The following is a 17,652-nucleotide window of genomic DNA, read 5'->3' as shown; positions in this document are numbered from 1 at the left end:
AGGGTTCCGTACTAACCCACCAACTGGACCCTATTACTAAGCCTCGCATTCGTCTGTCTGTCAGAGAGCTGTATCTCATGAACCGCAACAGATGAAATTTCGACAGACAATTTGTGAGAATAAATAATAATAAAAAATAGGCAAGTGCGAGTCTGACTCGTACACCGAGAGTTCCGTAATCCGGACTACAGAAGATGTAAAGTTGTAAGGACCACTTTTGTTAAGGAACCGCAAAACTAACTTTGTTTGAAGAGGTTTATTATTAATATCAAAAAAGCTATACTAGCTAGAGCGTTGGTTTTATTTTTCCTTCAAAATATACATAAACCTCTATTGACCATAATTATTTCAGATTTTTCGATGGGTAAACTTCAGACCGTTCGACTGAGTCGCCGAACTTTGACTTTGCTCAAACTTAAGTTATAACGAGACAGATTTATGCCAGCTATATATCGCTGTCTCGTTTTAACAGCGTCTTAAGTCTGAGTAAAGTTAAAGTGCGCTCAATAGATTTCAGCCTTATAGAACGGGAATAGTAGACATTAACCACGAAATAATTAAGGTACTTTTGATTTTCGGATGTGGAAGGAAAAGCCCGCATTAAAATCGATTAGTTAGCCCAGTAGTTTTTCCGGAAAATGATAACAAAGAACACAGACAGACAGGCATTGATCACTTCAATAATATAAGGGTTCCATTTTTCCTTTTGAGGTACGGAACTCTAAAAACCCCAAACACGAACATAACCTCTAACGATAACCATCTTCGTTCAGTGTAGGGTAAAAAAGTCAGCATGGACTGACCTTGAGCATGGTGAGGATCTTCTGCGACAGCTCGTAGTCGAAGTTGGTGTACTTGGAGTCCGTCATGTCGTAGATGAACACCAGCCCCGCGCGCTGCGTCTCGATCGACTGCAGCGCCACGTCCAGCTGGTACACAAGACCCTGGACAAGACATTTTTAGTTACGACAAAGATCTGTAGATTCAGGGTGTAACCAGAACGCTAGCAAAAACTTAGCGTAAACTTTTAGTGATAGTGAATTCACCCTTGACTGCAATTTCACCTAATGGTAGGTAAGTAACGATGCGGTCAAAGATGGAAGCAGGTTAAGTTGGAAGAGGGGCAGACAGTAGATTTTTTTATGACGTAACCTATTTATGACTTAGAAAGGATTCTGAACTCTAGGGGATCAAATAGGAGATGAAAGTGTGTATGATTGTCTAACAATAGTAAGTACGTAACTGGTCATTGAAGTGAAATAAATTAAACTTTTGTGTTTTTCACTGTAAAATAACTATATCAAGAATGATTTCTGGAGAGTTAATCATTCAGTCATAAAAAAAGAAACAGTATGAATTTCTCACAATCGTTTCTTTTTTAGAATTTAATTAACCTAAGTTACGTTCTATTGACATTTCACCCACACTATCATGCTACAACGAAAATTGTATAATAAAGGTCATAGCTCATTAAAGCCACCCGGTACCCGACCAGCATCACCTCGTCGTCGCCGCGTTGTCACTAGTGAACCTTGCGTGGTCAGCGAGTGAACGTCGCGTGGTCAACGTGTCAACGTCGCGTGGTCCACAAATTTTCGATTTTAGATTATTCTATAAGTTAAAGTTCAAAAGAAAGGCTAGGAATGAAGGGAGGGGGAGCGGTCCGTTGCCGATACATCGTCATTGGGCGTGAAGAACTCGCAGACAGTGCGCGATCCATTAAGAACCCACGCGTGGAGAACGCCAGGCAAGCATGCGAGCAAAGGGTGGTCACCGTATGGTCCAGTCGCCGTCCGCGCCTGGTCAGCCCGCGGGCGAAGCGCTCCGGAGTGCATGTAGTGAGAGCAGTGTATACGAGGCGAGGCGGTGCTGGTCGGGTACCGGTGGGTCTAATGAGCTATGACCTTAATTCTGGATAATTTTACCCAATACACCTACGTATTGACCTGATACAACTCCGAATAACACGTTTCCCAGAATAACCTTACTTTTATATAACAGTTTTCATAATCCAGCCTTCGGGTAATATACGTGGGCGTAACTTGGCACAATACAACACGCGATATAAAGAAAATTGCTGTATGGCCTAAAAATTTATAAATATAAATCATAAAATGACAAAGATTTCTTTTATACGTTTACAGAACGTAACAGTTTTATTGAAAACAGGACGTTGTCTCATATTTCGTTATAGCATAAGGTTTTAAATTACATTATTATTTATATAAGCCTAAGTGTTATTATTGATTATGTAACAACATTTTTTGCATGAATGGTATTTTATTCCCAGAACCAGAAATATTTTACTTAAGTAGCTCTTGCCTGCGACTTCATCCGCGTATCCGTTGGATCGTTTAGCTGTTTGTACACAATCTCTGAACTAAAATGACAGGTCTACGTATATAGCTATCCCTTTCATAATACTTCTCACGGAAAAGGATAGCATTAGATTTTAGACGCCCCGCACACCCACACAGACCCCACTGCGGATAAGCGCGAGTGAAGTGCGGGTGTTCGGGACGTCCCCTCCCCCTCATACACCGATTGCCATCTCAACGTGTCGCGAGGTATAGGTAAAGTTATATACCTGTAAAGTTGTCTGGTGTGACGTTTGCGTGGGAAAGTGTTTGTTCGCAGTGAAGACTGCTATCGCCGCGCCCGTCGCGTCTCGGGTAGGCTGTAACAAAGACAAGGCAGCTATATTACAATGACGTCATAGCAAATTAAAAAACTAGTCAAGAGCGCATCAGTACACGCATAAGTTAGGGTTCTGTAGCCATGTTAGTTGCTAGAAACTTCGGCGATCATTATTTCTTAAACTTCACATTTTCCAAAAACTGTCTAAGAAACTTCATCATGATTTTAAAATATGTACCTATACAAGGGGATTTTTTTTCGACTCACACTTTTTATGTTCAGTTTAGGAGGTAGCCTGAAAATAATACTTTAAATAATTATAGTTTATAACTGTGCCTTATTAATTATAACTAATTACCACCTTACGACCTTAAAACTCTTAGAAAGGCTGTGCACACACACACGGGCAAACTGACTGGACGAAATTATAAGGGTTACTTACCAATATCGTATACTTTCCGGATTCAAGGCTGCTTTAAGCGAAACTCGCTTTTCCGACAATCTTCAAACGGCTCGAACTTGATGAGGCCCTCCCTGCATCTGGTGGCCTTGTGTTATCACCACAGCGTGTGTGCAAACAGGAGATACTTGATAATTGCTTACCAATATGGTAAACTTCCCGGTTTCAAGCTCGCTTTTCAGGGATCTTCAAACGGCTAGAACTTGTCGAGGCCCTCCCTGCGTCTATTGGCCTCGTGCTGTCGCCACAGCGTGTGCGCAAACAGAAGCTACTTGATAGTATGCTTACCAATATCGTAAACTTCCCAGTTTCAAGTTCGCTTTTCAGGGATCTTCAAACGGCTAGAACTTGTCGAGGCCCTCCCTGCGTCTATTGGCCTCGTGCTGTCGCCACAGCGTGTGCGCAAACAGAAGCTACTTGATAGTATGCTTACCAATATCGTAAACTTCCCAGTTTCAAGTTCGCTTTTCAGGGATCTTCAAACGGCTAGAACTTGTCGAGGCCCTCCCTGCGTCTATTGGCCTCGTGCTGTCGCCACAGCGTGTGCGCAAACAGAAGCTACTTGATAGTATGCTTACCAATATCGTAAACTTCCCAGTTTCAAGCTCGCTTTTCAAGGGATCTTCAAACGGCTCGAACTTGATGAGGCCCTCCCTGCGTCTGGTGGCCTCGTGCTGTCGCCATAGCGTGTGCGCGCGCGCGACATCGAATTTGCGCGCCAACAGAAACTTGATCGCGATGGCCCGCGACACGCACGCGGCGCCCGTTTCACTTAACGCGTCTAGAAACTCCTTCGTCGCCTAGAATTAACAAAAAAAGAAAATTTTAGCTCAGATACAAAAATATTAGGCTGTGCTGGATTGGGGATCCCTATCTTCTAAGAGAGCATAAATTAGACTACTGTATTCCAGAGGCTGTGGAGGACTAAATATATTTCAGAATTTTTGCGTAAGATGCCAGGTTCTCCCAGTGTTCTCCTGTTTCCTACTCCGCAAAAATCAAAAATAGTTTATTTATCAAAATAATTACGACATCAATTATATTATTGGCTGAGTGGAAGATTGATCGCTGTACCTGAAACAATCAGGTTTCCAACCCGAAAAAAAAAAAAAAACACAATTATTGGGAAAAAATTGTTTTGCTTACAACTTTTTATAAAAACTTAGAGGTGCCTACCAATAAGCCATCACAACTTCACAGAATATCGAAACGTTCTTCAAAGTACACTTACATAATAAAAGACATTAAAAGGTATTTTATTCCTCCAAATTAAAAGGTTAATTCAAGCTAAAAAGATTTATCTGGCAGCCAACTCAAATTACTTCTAAAGTCAAGATTAAGATCCAGCGGTTTTTCAAGTGATTTGACAAGATTTCAATTCACGTCGATAACAATACATCTTCATCCATCTAAATCTTTCAATACTCCTGATATCGGTAGGCACATTCAAAGAGATCGATTAGGCATCTCCAATTTCAATTCCCTTAGAACAAGATTTTATGGTTTTCGAAAACGAAACTGGATATAGATTTTATCCCTACAAATGTAGCGTTTGTAACAATAATTTTGAGAAATATGCAATAAAATGGTATCAATAGTAAATTAATACTTATTACAAATGCGAAAGTGTGTCAAATCAAAGTAAAGAGATGGCTTGCATCCTGGAGACGGACATACTCGAGATACTTTTTCTGGGAGAATACTTTTTCTCTCAGAAAAAAGGAGTTCCTCCTGGATTTTTAAAGAACCTAAATCCAAGTGGACGAAGTCACGAGCATCAACCAGTTACGAATGTAATATGACTAGGACCAGGAAATTTATGTCCATTTATTACCAAGTTACGTGCTTCTAGATAGCTTTAAACTTTTCAAAACTAATAAACTTTTCGAGATGTGCAAACTTGTACTAGAAAAACTGTTGTCTTTCATAAAAGGAATAGAATTCACATGATGGCCGCATTGCTTTACATCCTCCAATAAGAAAATGCCGTTATAATTTCCTCTATAAATACGAAGTTAGCCAATACCGGTTCCGACATATCGTGTAGAACACTTATTATTAGACATTAGCTAATAACTTATTAAGTTTTATGGCTCTATCGACATCAAATCACATGTCTATAGTCTATTGCTAGGAAATCCCACGGCTTCTTCCAATTATCTATATGAAATTTAAGCTGAGTTTCCCTAGGTCTACTAGAATTTAAAAAAAAAAATTACTTGATCTGGGCCCTAATTCACGGGCATGCAAGTCTGGTAACATAATAGCAACTTTAATAGCAACACCCACTATCATTGTCGATACAAATACGATTTCTGTATCACAGAGCAGCGAGCGGTCTCAAAACTACGGCCTGCGGGTCATACTGGCCTGCGAATACAAGCTTACAATTATCTATGCCTGATATTTGGCCCGGTATAGTTTACATTTTTCACTACTTTGTATTTTTATTGTAGGGAAGTCATACCAAACAATAAGCTATCAAATGTTTCTAAATAGATCTTGGCCCTTTGGACTAATGGAGGAATCAGTGTAGCTTTAGCCTTAGGCTAAAAAGTTTGGAGCCCCTGTCCTACCCTCTTACATTTAGAGACAAAATTTTAGTGCACGCTACAAAAAACAATAGGTTGGCGACTGGCAGTTAGTCACAAGATTTGTTAGCTCTAAATTAAATTTAAAACTGTCAAACTATGTCTGTCCTTTTCATATTACACAATATTACATTAGTAAGAAGAGGATGCGCATAGGTGTGTTCAGAATCACCCAGTACCAATATACCCACCTGTAAAAAGATGAACAAACTCCGCATAAACTGTAACTCTATTTCAGAAGCTAATTTTCTATCCATCGGCGTCGATGTCATGTCGATGGATTTCTAAGCAGCCATTTGTTAATACACACACACTGGTTGTTTTATTGCTAAGCAGCAGGCATAGATTTCACCATTCGTCACACTTTCGTATTATCAGAACATCGGCTAGGGCGTAGGCGACTCTGTGTAGTATGCATAGAAAATTAAATATGTACCTACTTTTATTTATTTCAAATACAGCTTATTTTTGACCATTTTAAAAATTCAAATGCCTTTTATCAGACACGGTAAGATTATGAAAAACTATGATTTTTTAGACAAAACTGATCGATCCGATCGACATATCGCAAGAAAACAAGAAACTGAAAAGTTTTGAAAATGGAATTCATTTAATTAAATAATTATATTAAATAATTAAATTATAATCTATACTAATAAATAAAATTGGAGTGTCTGTCTGTAATTTCGAAATAACTACCTCATATTAAGCTCATAGGGTTATTTGAACGATACCATAACTGAATCACACGTTTTTAAAATTTTTGTCTGTCTGTCTGTCTGTCTGTCTGTCTGTCTGTTTGAAAAGGCTAATCTTTGGAACGGCTGAACCGATTTTGACGGGACTTTCACAGGCAAGTAGAGGATTGACCAGGGCGTAAAATAGGCTACTTTTTTAACCGACTTTTAAAAAGGGAGTTGTGTTTTTCTACCTATGTACACCGAAATCTCCGAGATTTCTGAACCGATTTGCGTCATTTCTTTTTTAATCGATAGAGGAACTTTGCGACATTGTTTCATAAAAAATTTGGAGTCCAACTCCTCAATCCTGATGCTGCAGGGGATCTGACCAATCCACGCGGGCGAAGCTGCGGGCATCAGCTAGTTATAAATAAAGATATTATTATTATTAATGACATATTAACAATAATATGACCTTTGCTTATATCAGTCAGTCAGGGAGCACGGTTAATTTAATCCCCCTTTTAGTCAACAACAACAGTGGCGATCAAATAAATTAGAATGCAGTACGAGTATAAGTTCGATCCAGATCCCAGTTCAAACAACTATGCACATAAATTCAAACTAAAATGACGAAACTAGTACCTAAACTAAGTTCAGCAAACATCAGTAGTAAACATAATAATAGTTTCAAAGAGCCAGCAATATAATTTCTACAATAAAAAATGCAACATTCGATTAGATAAGATTCAAAACGTAGGACAAACACCTCATAAAGATACTTCCGTTTTAATGATAATAATATGAGATAATAATATACCTACCTAATAGTCAATTATTATTTATTAGATATATTCAGCGCATAGTTGAAGGCTCACCTAGTATCTATATGTGCACAAAATATAATATAGCCAATGTTTAATAGTAAGTTTGTTTTTTACGTTATCATATTCAGATTTCCTCATTTCCTTTTTAACAGTAGTACAGACCTATTTACTACGAGTAGCTAATACCTTTCGATACAAAAAAATTGTGGTGGTGTAAATAGCACAACTTAATTTCAGATGAATCATGATTTAGAAATTCTTCTGAGAAATGTTGTAATGTTTTCCTCTAGCGCGGGGTACGAGATAAAAATTACATTGAAATTCGCAGAAGTTCGTTATTTGACCCGATCGGACAACTTCTTGGTACGAGTTTTATGGCGTTTGCAAACCCTTTTGCTATTGAGAGTTGTAACAATTAATTTATTCAAAGAATCTTTGAGCGAATCAAACTGATTTTTAACCCCCGACCAAAAAAGAGGGGTGTTATAAGTTTGACGTGTGTATCTGTGTATCCGTGTATCTGTGTATCTGTGTATCTGTGTATCTGTCTGTGGCATCGTAGCTCCTAAACTAATGAACCGATTTTAATTTAGTTTTTTTTTGTTTGAAAGGTGGCTTGATCGAGAGTGTTCTTAGCTATAATCCAAGAAAATCGGTTCAGCCGTTCAGCCGTTTGAAAGTTATCAGCTCTTTTCTAGTTATTACTGTAACCTTCACTTGTCGGGGGTGTTATAAATTTTTAATTTACACTTGTATCTGGAGCTTTCTTATTTCAAAAACGTTTCTTCCTAAGAATTCTGATGTTTCTTAAAATCTCGCAGAGTCCTCCCCAACCTACCATTGATGAAGGGCAGTGCGAGGGAATTTCGAATAGGAGTATATCCTATTAGAAATACTAGCCACAGTGGCATTCGAATGGCAGCATGATCTAAAATGGTTTGTCTTTTAAAAAGTGTTTATTACATTATTTTTTTACAAAGTAATATAATAAGTCTATAGCTTTTGGTGATATTTTTCGTCCTTATATTCACAAAGGGCCTTATGCTTGTATACGCCACTGCTTCCGCCATCCAGAGTACAGTGTTCCATCTCAAACTGCATCATCAAGTGAGATCGAGGTCAAGGATCTATTGTAGGTACATAATTGAATTTTTATTGGAAGCCCTTGCAATTACCGTAGACTGTAAAGGCGACCTAAGTCACGTGTGCCGTGTATGGACGCAAATACATTAGAAGGGAGGGGCTAATTCTTCCGGGATGTGTATCCTGTGCGGTGACCGTATTAGTGCCGGCGACCACGCTAGCGGATAAAGTTTAATATGCACATGTTCGCGTGTATTTCTAGTTTCTACGTTTTCGTTATAGATTCTAGGCTTTTTTTTTAAATTTTACGAGACATTTCTTCGCGGTTAATAGCCTCATCGGTTGACAGAAGGGCTAGCTCATTTTAGCTCAACGGATCAGCCTGGCTGTCCAGCGCGGAAATGCAGCCAGTATTCTTGGCACCATTCTACGCGAGCATGATTTAGATTAGGCTAGCTTTAAGTTTAATTGTAATATTTAAAAAAAAAGATTCTAGGTTTTCGTCCAACCCATCGATATTATAGTCGTAGATTATAAAAGAAAAATTATAACGTTATATACAAAATTAACGATTATATGGATGACTAGGTATGGTAAAGAGTCCATTACCGTTTATAAAGTGGTCGCACGCACGCATTATATTTTATAATGCAATGCAATGCAGTGCGGACTTTATGAATTCGAATCATCAAAAGCTTTAAAGTGGTTTTCCTTTTATTAACCAATGACCAGACTAGGTAATGCGTTGGCAATTTTCAATAAATTATTGCCTTTTATGGGTATACAGGCTATCGGCATCATAATATCATGTTTGTCCTGAATACCACATGAAAAATCATTCAAGGAAAATTTATGCTTAGGTATGTAACTTGACAATAACACAGCTGCTATTGAGTCCTACAAAATAAAAAAAAATATCGAGGTTAGAGTTGATAATATGAAGCTTAAAAAACGGAATTAGTTGGATTATTTTTAAACCGAATATAATGTGCCCCGCTACGAAACTAATTTAGTTGTTCTTGGGCCCACATTTATGTACCGAATTCCAGTTCTTTAGATATTTTAAATCTAATGATTTCGATTACTTATGTAGTCATCAGCTTTTAAGTAAATATACTTAGACAAAAAGCCTTAAAGATGTGATCATATTATGGCCCATTACACACAAATACAAAATATTGTAAATAGTCCATGCTAATATTATAAACATGTGCCTGTCTGTCTGTCTACTAGTGTAACCGATTTTGACGAGTTCAGAGTTCTTAGATCCCGGGGGGGCATCCGGGGATTTTTAAAACCCTGAAACTTACGCGGACGAAGTCAGAGACATCATCTAGTACAACGTAAAATAGTATCATTCTATACAAAATCAGGAAGAACGAAGAGTAAAAAAGCTTAAAACCATCGAAATATTATATCAATTTCACACAACGCGAGATCCTTGACCTGCGTTCTGATAACACGTCCTTTTTCACAACCTACGAGCACGATATCGAAAGCAAAACGCGAGCAAAACCAGAGCACAAATCAAAACAGATCACTCGTGCATGTCAATTGTCAACGGGTTACAATAGTCCTCAGTTTATACAAAGTACGGGACGCACGATCGAATGAACGCGACCACTGGTAGCAACTGTCATCGGCGAAAAGTATCAACAAGTGAGGTACAACGACCGACCGCAACCAATATCGAAAACAGCAAACTGTTACGTAAACACTCCTTCGACGTGTACATTTATATGCGATCCGATAAAATGAAAAATATAACAATTTTTACATATCCTTACCTAGGTAATACTAGACACTTCGCTATGGCTTAGGCCTAAGACTGATATCCATACTTTAATATTATAAATGCGAAAGTGTGTCTGTCTGCTAGCTTTTCACGACCCAACAGTTAAACCAATTTTTATGAAGTTTGATACGTTAGCTTTCATCCCGGGGAAGTACATAGGCTATACTTTTTATCCCAGAAAATCAAAGAGTTCCAACGGGATTATCATATGAAAGGGCTTTATCTGTATATTCTAAAACAGATTTTTATTTATTTTTTATGCATAATAGTTTTTGATTTATCGTGGAAAATGTTGAAAGAAATACCTGGTACCCTGGGTGCGCGAGTCTGACTCCCATTTGGCTAGTTTTACATTTAACTTGTCCAGCCCATCAGTTTGGTCTGGACTCTGGAGAACAGCATGTACAGAAGATCGTTCGGAATGAGCTCTAGTATCCAAAAGAGCAGTGGTTAATTACTAAACTTAGTTGTGTTATCAACATGTTATGAACTTGCTCAAGTGAATTAATATCCTAGAAGGCATATTTACATGAGTCAGTAGTCACGCCCTCGCTGGGTACACCCGAGGCTGCGTAGGAGGACGTCCATATCGGGCGACGCGTAGGTGCTCTCGTTGGATCAAACTGAATTGTTAATTCGAACGTAAAACTTTTACCGCTTATGACGCAAATCGAAGTTAGCAAGTTCGACATCTACGTAGTAGGCAATTACCTATTATAATGTGAAAATTTTGCGTCGCATATTCCGTTTAGTTGCTGGGAAGAGATTTTTAGGCCGCCAAATTGTACTTTGTATACATGAAAACTAGCTTATTCCCGTGTCTATGTCCGCGTGGATTGCAAAGATCTCAAACCCCTATTTTACCCTCTTAGGGGTTGAATTTTCAAAAATCCTTTCTTAGCGGATATCTACGACACAATAGCTATCTGCATGCCAAACAGCCCGATCCGTCCAGTACTTTGAGCTGTGCATTGATAGATCAGTCAGTCAGGTTTTCATTTTATATACCTACTAGCGACCCGCCCCGGCTTCGCACGGGTGGACTACCACGAAAAATCCTATCTATTTTCCGGGATAAAATATAGCCTATACGGATTCGGAAGAATCCCTCTAAGTAATGGTAAAAGAAATTTTTAAATCGGTCCAGTAGTTTTTGAGCCTATTCAATACAAACATACAAAAATACAAAGGTTTCCTCTTTATAATATTAGTATAGATTTAGATTGCTCTATAATTCATGTCTGTTATTTTTTTCTTACGGCGATGCACAATAATAAAAGTTTCCGCATCTCGCTTAAGTACAATAAAGTTCCAAATTTTTAAACAAGTTCGGATATATTCAGATTTCTATAAAGGATTAGGTACTTATTTAATTAACTATTCTTTGTAACCATTAACACCAGAATTCATAGTCAAGATAGGGGCTTAATGCATTGCATAAAAGTTAATTATGACACATTTCGTTCGAATCGTCCTCTAAAGAAGCTCCTATTTTGACTATGAATTCCAGTGATAGTTAGGTATCCTGCAGCACAGACTCCAGAGTTACGTACCAAGAAACTAGTAACATTCAAGCTTATAGCGTACGAGATGTTGAATCGCGATCTCATAGACGAACTTTTCTAGACACAATTCATACTCGTTTAGGCTTTACAATTTACACAGCACATCAATGTTTATACGACATATAAATAGTAATAATTAAAATTACGATACGAATAACAAGAACTATTAAAAATAAACACTTGAGAAGTTTCCGAGAAAATCCTATGATACCTACGCAAAAATATGTAGAAGTAGGCACTCGTATGACGCAACCATTCCAACAATGGGAGGCGATTTGAAAACAATAACAATTTCACTAGAAGCTAACGTTCGTAGGTAAGAGATACGTTCATTGATATGACAACATTTTATCACGAAAGTTGGAAAATAATGCAACCCAATGAGAGGCGTGGGTTTAAATAACTCCTACGCTGATTAACTGCATCACCATTAGTCTTCAGGGAAATATGTATTAGTCTATTAGGTATTTAAGGCTGAAATTAAGTATAGAGTGAACTTCGACTGTGTTCAAACTTCACCGAGTTAAATGGAGACAGATATCTTATTTTCACACTGTCTATAAGTCAGAGCAAAGTCAAACTGTGCTTGCTCTACAGAATATACAGGAGTGGCAGTAAGAGTGCCAAATAACTTGTAAGTTGAAAGGCTTTATAGTGAGAGCCAGCGCGTACCGCGTTATTTTATAAAAGCTGAAAGTTTCTCTGTGCATTATCCCCAGCACCTTTCCTTTTATATATGTATATATAGAAACTAAATATTTCCAAAAAATCTGGCAAACCATAGACAGATATATTATGTTAATAGAACGTATATATAATATTTCATTGAGTTTGATAGTGATAGCCAAAGTAAATATGTTCGGAGCGTACCTACCTACTACAAGTAAACTCCTCTTTCCGTCTGGAAGGAAAGCCTAAATATCGGTGGGAAAAAGTATAAACGCTATATAAACGTTTTATAATAAAGACGTATGGCTTCAAATGGGTAATTGAAACAAGGGTTCAGGGACAATATGGTACGCAGGAGGTGTGAAGCGAGCCCGAGACGCGTCCATTACATACAGGGGACACGCTCCCAAGAGCACATTGTCACTTTATCCAGTATCCACAGCCGTGAAAACAACACCTTTATCACAATAGACATTATAATACACCTTGCTAAAAAGTAAAATGCAAAAAACGGGTATTTGCATACCTACTTGTTTCTAAAATTTTATATGGATAGGTATAAGAACCCGCGATAGCCTAGCGAGACTCCGCCTCCTCGAGGGCTCCGTGGTTCGATCCCGGGCAAGAACTTCTAACTATTCGGAGTTATGTACTTTTCGAGCAATTAAATAGCACTTGCTTTAACGGTGAAAGAAAACATAGTGAGGAAACCTGCAAATCTGAGAGTTCTCCATAATGTTCTCAAAGGTGTCTTGTCTCTGCCAATCGACGTTTAGCCAGCGTGGTAGACCATGGCCAAAAACCCTTATCATTCTAGTCACCAGCATATGTACTGATTGTGTAAAAAAAAAAAAACGTTTTGGTCGTAATCGTAATCGACAGCAAATTCCGCCTCTTGATTGGTGGAATTCGTTGTTCACTTTATTTACAACCAATCAAGGGGTAGAATTTGCTACCGATTACGATGAATACGTTTTTCTTACACAATCAGGATTCAGGGCATACTTTTCAATAGTGAGCCGGCGATGAATTGAATCTGATGATCTAGTTCAACAACAAAATCGATTGACACCTCATTCATCAAAATCGGCTCAGTAGTTTAGGCGCCACGGTGGAACACACATAAATACAAACCTTCATGCATACATACATACAAGGACTGCTAAAATCATAACCCTTCCTTTTGGCTTTGCCGTATTCGGGTAAAAACGCAAAACGCCAAAATCGAATTCCAAATTAATGTAGACCTACTCGTATGTAATCCTACTCGTTCGCTCTGACGAACAATGCGAAAAGTCAGAAGGGAAATTATAGTTGCAGTTGGTGTTAGATTTGAGCGCTCTCGGATACTGAACATAATACCAAAGAGGAAACTAATTTCCTCCTATTTCACACTGTAATATTAATTACCAATAGTGTGACTATATTATAATAAGTGATAACTATTGCCTGTAAGGTAAAATTATGCAAATACTAGGTTTAGGTTTACTAGGGTTAGGGTAGGATTTAGGTTTTTCGAAATCCCGTGGGAACTCTTTTGTTTTCCGGGATAAAAAGTAGCCTATGTGCTAATCCAGGATATTATCTATCTCCATTCCGAATTTCAGCCAAAACCGTCCAGTGGTTTTTGAGTGAATGAGTAACAAACATACACACACACATACACACAAACTTTCACCTTTATAATATTATAGTGTGATATGATTTTCACAATATATTCTGAGTCAACCTTGCAATCTGACACAGGTGACACAACTTGACAACTGCAAAAAACTTGCGTAAACTCTTATCTCTCTTTCTCTCTTTATGGAACAAGATGTACGCGGGAGTTGTCGAAGCGCAGTCGTAGGTATATTCTAGTATCTCGGGTCACATGACAAAGTGAGCGCGGCCTGGAAATACTAGACTCTATATAACTTGATATTGGCAAAGTGCATTGTGCTGGTCTGGCACTTCAAAAAGCCACCAAACAAGAAAAAATACCTACTATATTATAAGACGTCATGTTGCCATAACATGAACGTCTCCATTGACTTTGACTACAGTATTCCGAAGACGATTGGAGTTATTTTAAAGAGTAGGAGCTGCGATAGCGCTATCTAATCGGATAACGCTCGTAAAATCAAATTAGTAGTTAAGCAGCATAATGCGAGGTGTTCTGATTCTGATTTCTGAGTGGTGCACTCAATAAACCGACGCGATTGAGCGACGCGCGACGCCCTCTCAGCGTCACTCACACTTAAACCGAACTGATTTATGTGCGACGATTTCCGTTCTCACATACCTAATTCCCATTTCATCTCATCTCACATCACCTGCAATTTACTGCGTATTGACGCTCTTTATTACCGGACTACGGCAAAGCCGAAAGGAAGGGTTATGATTTTAGCAGTCTATGTATATATGTATGTATGTTTGTATCCAGATTCTGTGTATTCCACTTGTGTGTGAAGCAACCTAAGTATGGAAGTATCTAGGTGGTTCAAAATATTTTTCTGAAAATGTGGACAGTCAGCATAACTATCTCACCAGGTTAGCTTTTTGATTGAGCTGTGCAGCCTATACTCCTTAATGCTAAGCAACCAAGACTTAAGATGAAATAGGATAAAAGGGTGAAGGCCTATACATATATTTGACATGAATAATATTATGTTCTGTACAGTGTACATATAATATCATTTTATAATAACAGAAAATGTTGCAGTGCTACTTGCACTTGATAAATCATAATGTACCTATAACGGAAGTTTTGGAAACAGAGGTGCCTGTGCTAATACGTCAAGGTGTACGCTAAATCTATGTTCAAGTAACCAATCGAAAGGTAGGAATTTTATGTCATAAAATAACCATATTATATCATATTCATATTATTCTGATAGCATTGAAGTTACTAAACCAGCGAGCCAATCCAGCACTGGACTAGATATACATTACTCCAGTGGCTATCCAAACTAATGCCAGTGCCAGCTGGTTTAGCGAAAATGTGTATGTTTGAACTTTGCCTGAATTACATTGATGTCTTTGGCCTAGCCAGAAGGTGTAGTTCTGCTCTACTCTAAGAAATAAGCAAGCTTGTAGTCAAAATTTACAAGATGGACGGACGGACGGACGAAGGGACAGTGGAGTCTTAGTAATATGCTCCCATTGGCATCCTTTGGGTACAGAACCCTAAAAATGGAATTGAAGTAAGTAAAAAATAGCCTCAAAAAGTGTGATGTCAAAAAAATTGGATTAGTACATTGTGCACTGTTAAAAACTTAAAATCAAGTATTTCTTAAGCTTAAAGTATGTTTGAGATTTGAGTTAACCTGTAAACGTTTCCTCAAAGGTAGACACATACTAGCCTACATACAAACCATGTAACTATGTACATTTCTTGTAAAGTAGGTACAAACAAAAGATTCAGCCTAAAAAATCCTTCCTTCAAATACTTATGTTTATTTTTGACTGTAAATGTTTTTATCAATTCCAGAAAAATTCTAATTGAGTGACTATAAAGTTTTTGACTTCCGATTCAAACAAAAAGGTAGTTTTCGTTTTTCCCTGGCATGTAAAACTTAATTTTGTGGTTTAGTCCAGTTTTGTTAGGCAGCTTATTAGCTGTATTTGTTTTATTATAACTCAAACATACTTAAGAATGGGCAAATGTATCAATTATTATAATATGAATCATTTTGAGCATTACAATAATTGATTGACTCAGGTTAAAAAAAAGCACCTGAAGCACCCTGGCTTAAATGGTCAGCCTTAATTTTTTTTTTATAACAGGAATCTTCTCTGAGTGGACACTCTTTAGTGGTGAAAACTTGAATAAAGTATGATACTTATTTTTTGACCATACAAATGTCATACACAGACTTTATACCTTCCTACTAAGTTGTGATAGTAAAATAAAATTTTACACAATTATTACAATTTTCCCTTCTTAATAAATTCTCTAGGATGGCAGTAATTAGGATATTTAATGCAAACATAGATGAGAAGCAGATGTCATTGAATGCCTAATCTATTTGTATACAAATGCTTTTTGTATTAAAATTATAAATTACATATTTGGTGACTGAAGAATAAAATCTCGATTAAAGGCTTGAGCAAAGTAAAACATATAATAATAATTATATATTTCATTATAATCTCCAACTTATTAAGTTAGTATTAAGTACTTCCAGACGAGTTTGAAACTTTCCATCACATGATCATCTTTTTGTAAATAACATTAATACAGGACCCTACATTTACATACTTCAAATGGTTTAATTGAATTTTAAAGTAGCTTTATTACCAAACGAACTAAGCAGTCAAGAACCGTGGCAGCGCTAAGAATGCCTCAAACAAAATTGTTTGTTTCATTTTTAATTTGTGTGCTCTAATATAAACAGATTTTTCAGTCAACAACAAATCCTGATAAATAAGCAGTCTAAAAGATCTTGAAGTTGTGTTTTAAGAATATGTATTAAGATATTTAAAGTTATTTTAATCGGCAATGAAAAAGCTTTGGATGAAACCAAAACAAACAGTGATGACATGTTCAACAACCAAAGTTTGCTGATTAAAAAGTATTCAAAAGTAAAAGTAAGTAGTAGAAGACTATACTAAACAAAATGCAATGCGTGGTTGTTTAAAGAAATGTTAGTAAGATAATATTACTTCAAATAAATTTCACTTACCAACTCCTGATCGGGTGACAAGGCCACCGCCATTTTTATGAGTGACTGATTTTGATTTGTCAAATAAATCAGCACGTAATGTTGCCAGCACAACTATACAAATAATACCATGCCATCAGCGGTCAGCCCTCAGCCATGCCTCAGCCAGATTCAATGTACTATGTATCAAAGACCTTACATTGTAAGGTCTTTGCTATGTACCTATATACTCTGAAGCATTGCCGGAGTCCGGAGCACAGAGTATATATATGCCCCGAGTGGGAATGGAGAGCACCAATATAATTACACACTCTTTAGTGGAGAACAAAGAGTATGTAGGTACCTTACATGTAGGTAATCATTGTTTTAGTGGTTTTTCTATCGGCTTTCGTTTCGTGGCATAGCTAGTGTAAATCACCTTAACTGGTTTTACAGCTCTGGGTTCTAGCCTTTTGGAGCATATCTGGAATCTCACTAATGGTAGTGTTTCTACTTTTAGGTATTTCGCCCTATTTTAGGATGAAATGGCTAATAATAGATACGACTAGTGTTTTTTGACGCTATATGTCAAAAACGGCTACCTATTAGAAACTGAAACTTGTGTATAATTTCAGTTAAACTTGAACAACAAACACTAAAATTAGATAAATATTGAAAAGAAACGAATTTTTTTATTAATGGGTATCACTATATGAACAT

At 37.4% G+C, this 17,652-nt stretch overlaps 1 protein-coding gene across 4 annotated transcripts in view; it reads right to left on the bottom strand.

The window, feature by feature from the left end:
* LOC123874177 (tyrosine-protein phosphatase non-receptor type 9-like) overlaps positions 1–17,054 on the bottom strand; it is a 78,745-nt gene extending 61,691 nt beyond the window's left edge. Inside the window, exons 1-4 of one of the 4 annotated variants that reach the window (XM_045919414.1) lie at positions 16,975–17,054; positions 3,676–3,897; positions 2,588–2,677; positions 804–944 (exon numbers count right to left, since the gene is read on the bottom strand). In XM_045919414.1, coding sequence (XP_045775370.1) covers positions 804–944; positions 2,588–2,677; positions 3,676–3,897; positions 16,975–17,007 — 486 coding nt within the window. In that variant the 5' untranslated portion in view covers positions 17,008–17,054. Of the gene's footprint in view, positions 1–803; positions 945–2,587; positions 2,678–3,240; positions 3,304–3,385; positions 3,428–3,675; positions 3,898–5,879; positions 6,092–16,974 lie in introns of those variants that run through there. The other 3 variants (XM_045919412.1, XM_045919415.1, XM_045919416.1) reach the window with 3 other exon arrangements.
* Between the last annotated feature and the right edge of the window lie 598 nt (positions 17,055–17,652).

The sequence above is a fragment of the Maniola jurtina genome, chromosome 18 (assembly GCF_905333055.1).
Source record: "Maniola jurtina chromosome 18, ilManJurt1.1, whole genome shotgun sequence".
In the NCBI taxonomy this organism is placed as follows: domain Eukaryota; kingdom Metazoa; phylum Arthropoda; class Insecta; order Lepidoptera; family Nymphalidae; genus Maniola; species Maniola jurtina.
This window is presented reverse-complemented; position numbering and strand designations above follow the sequence as displayed.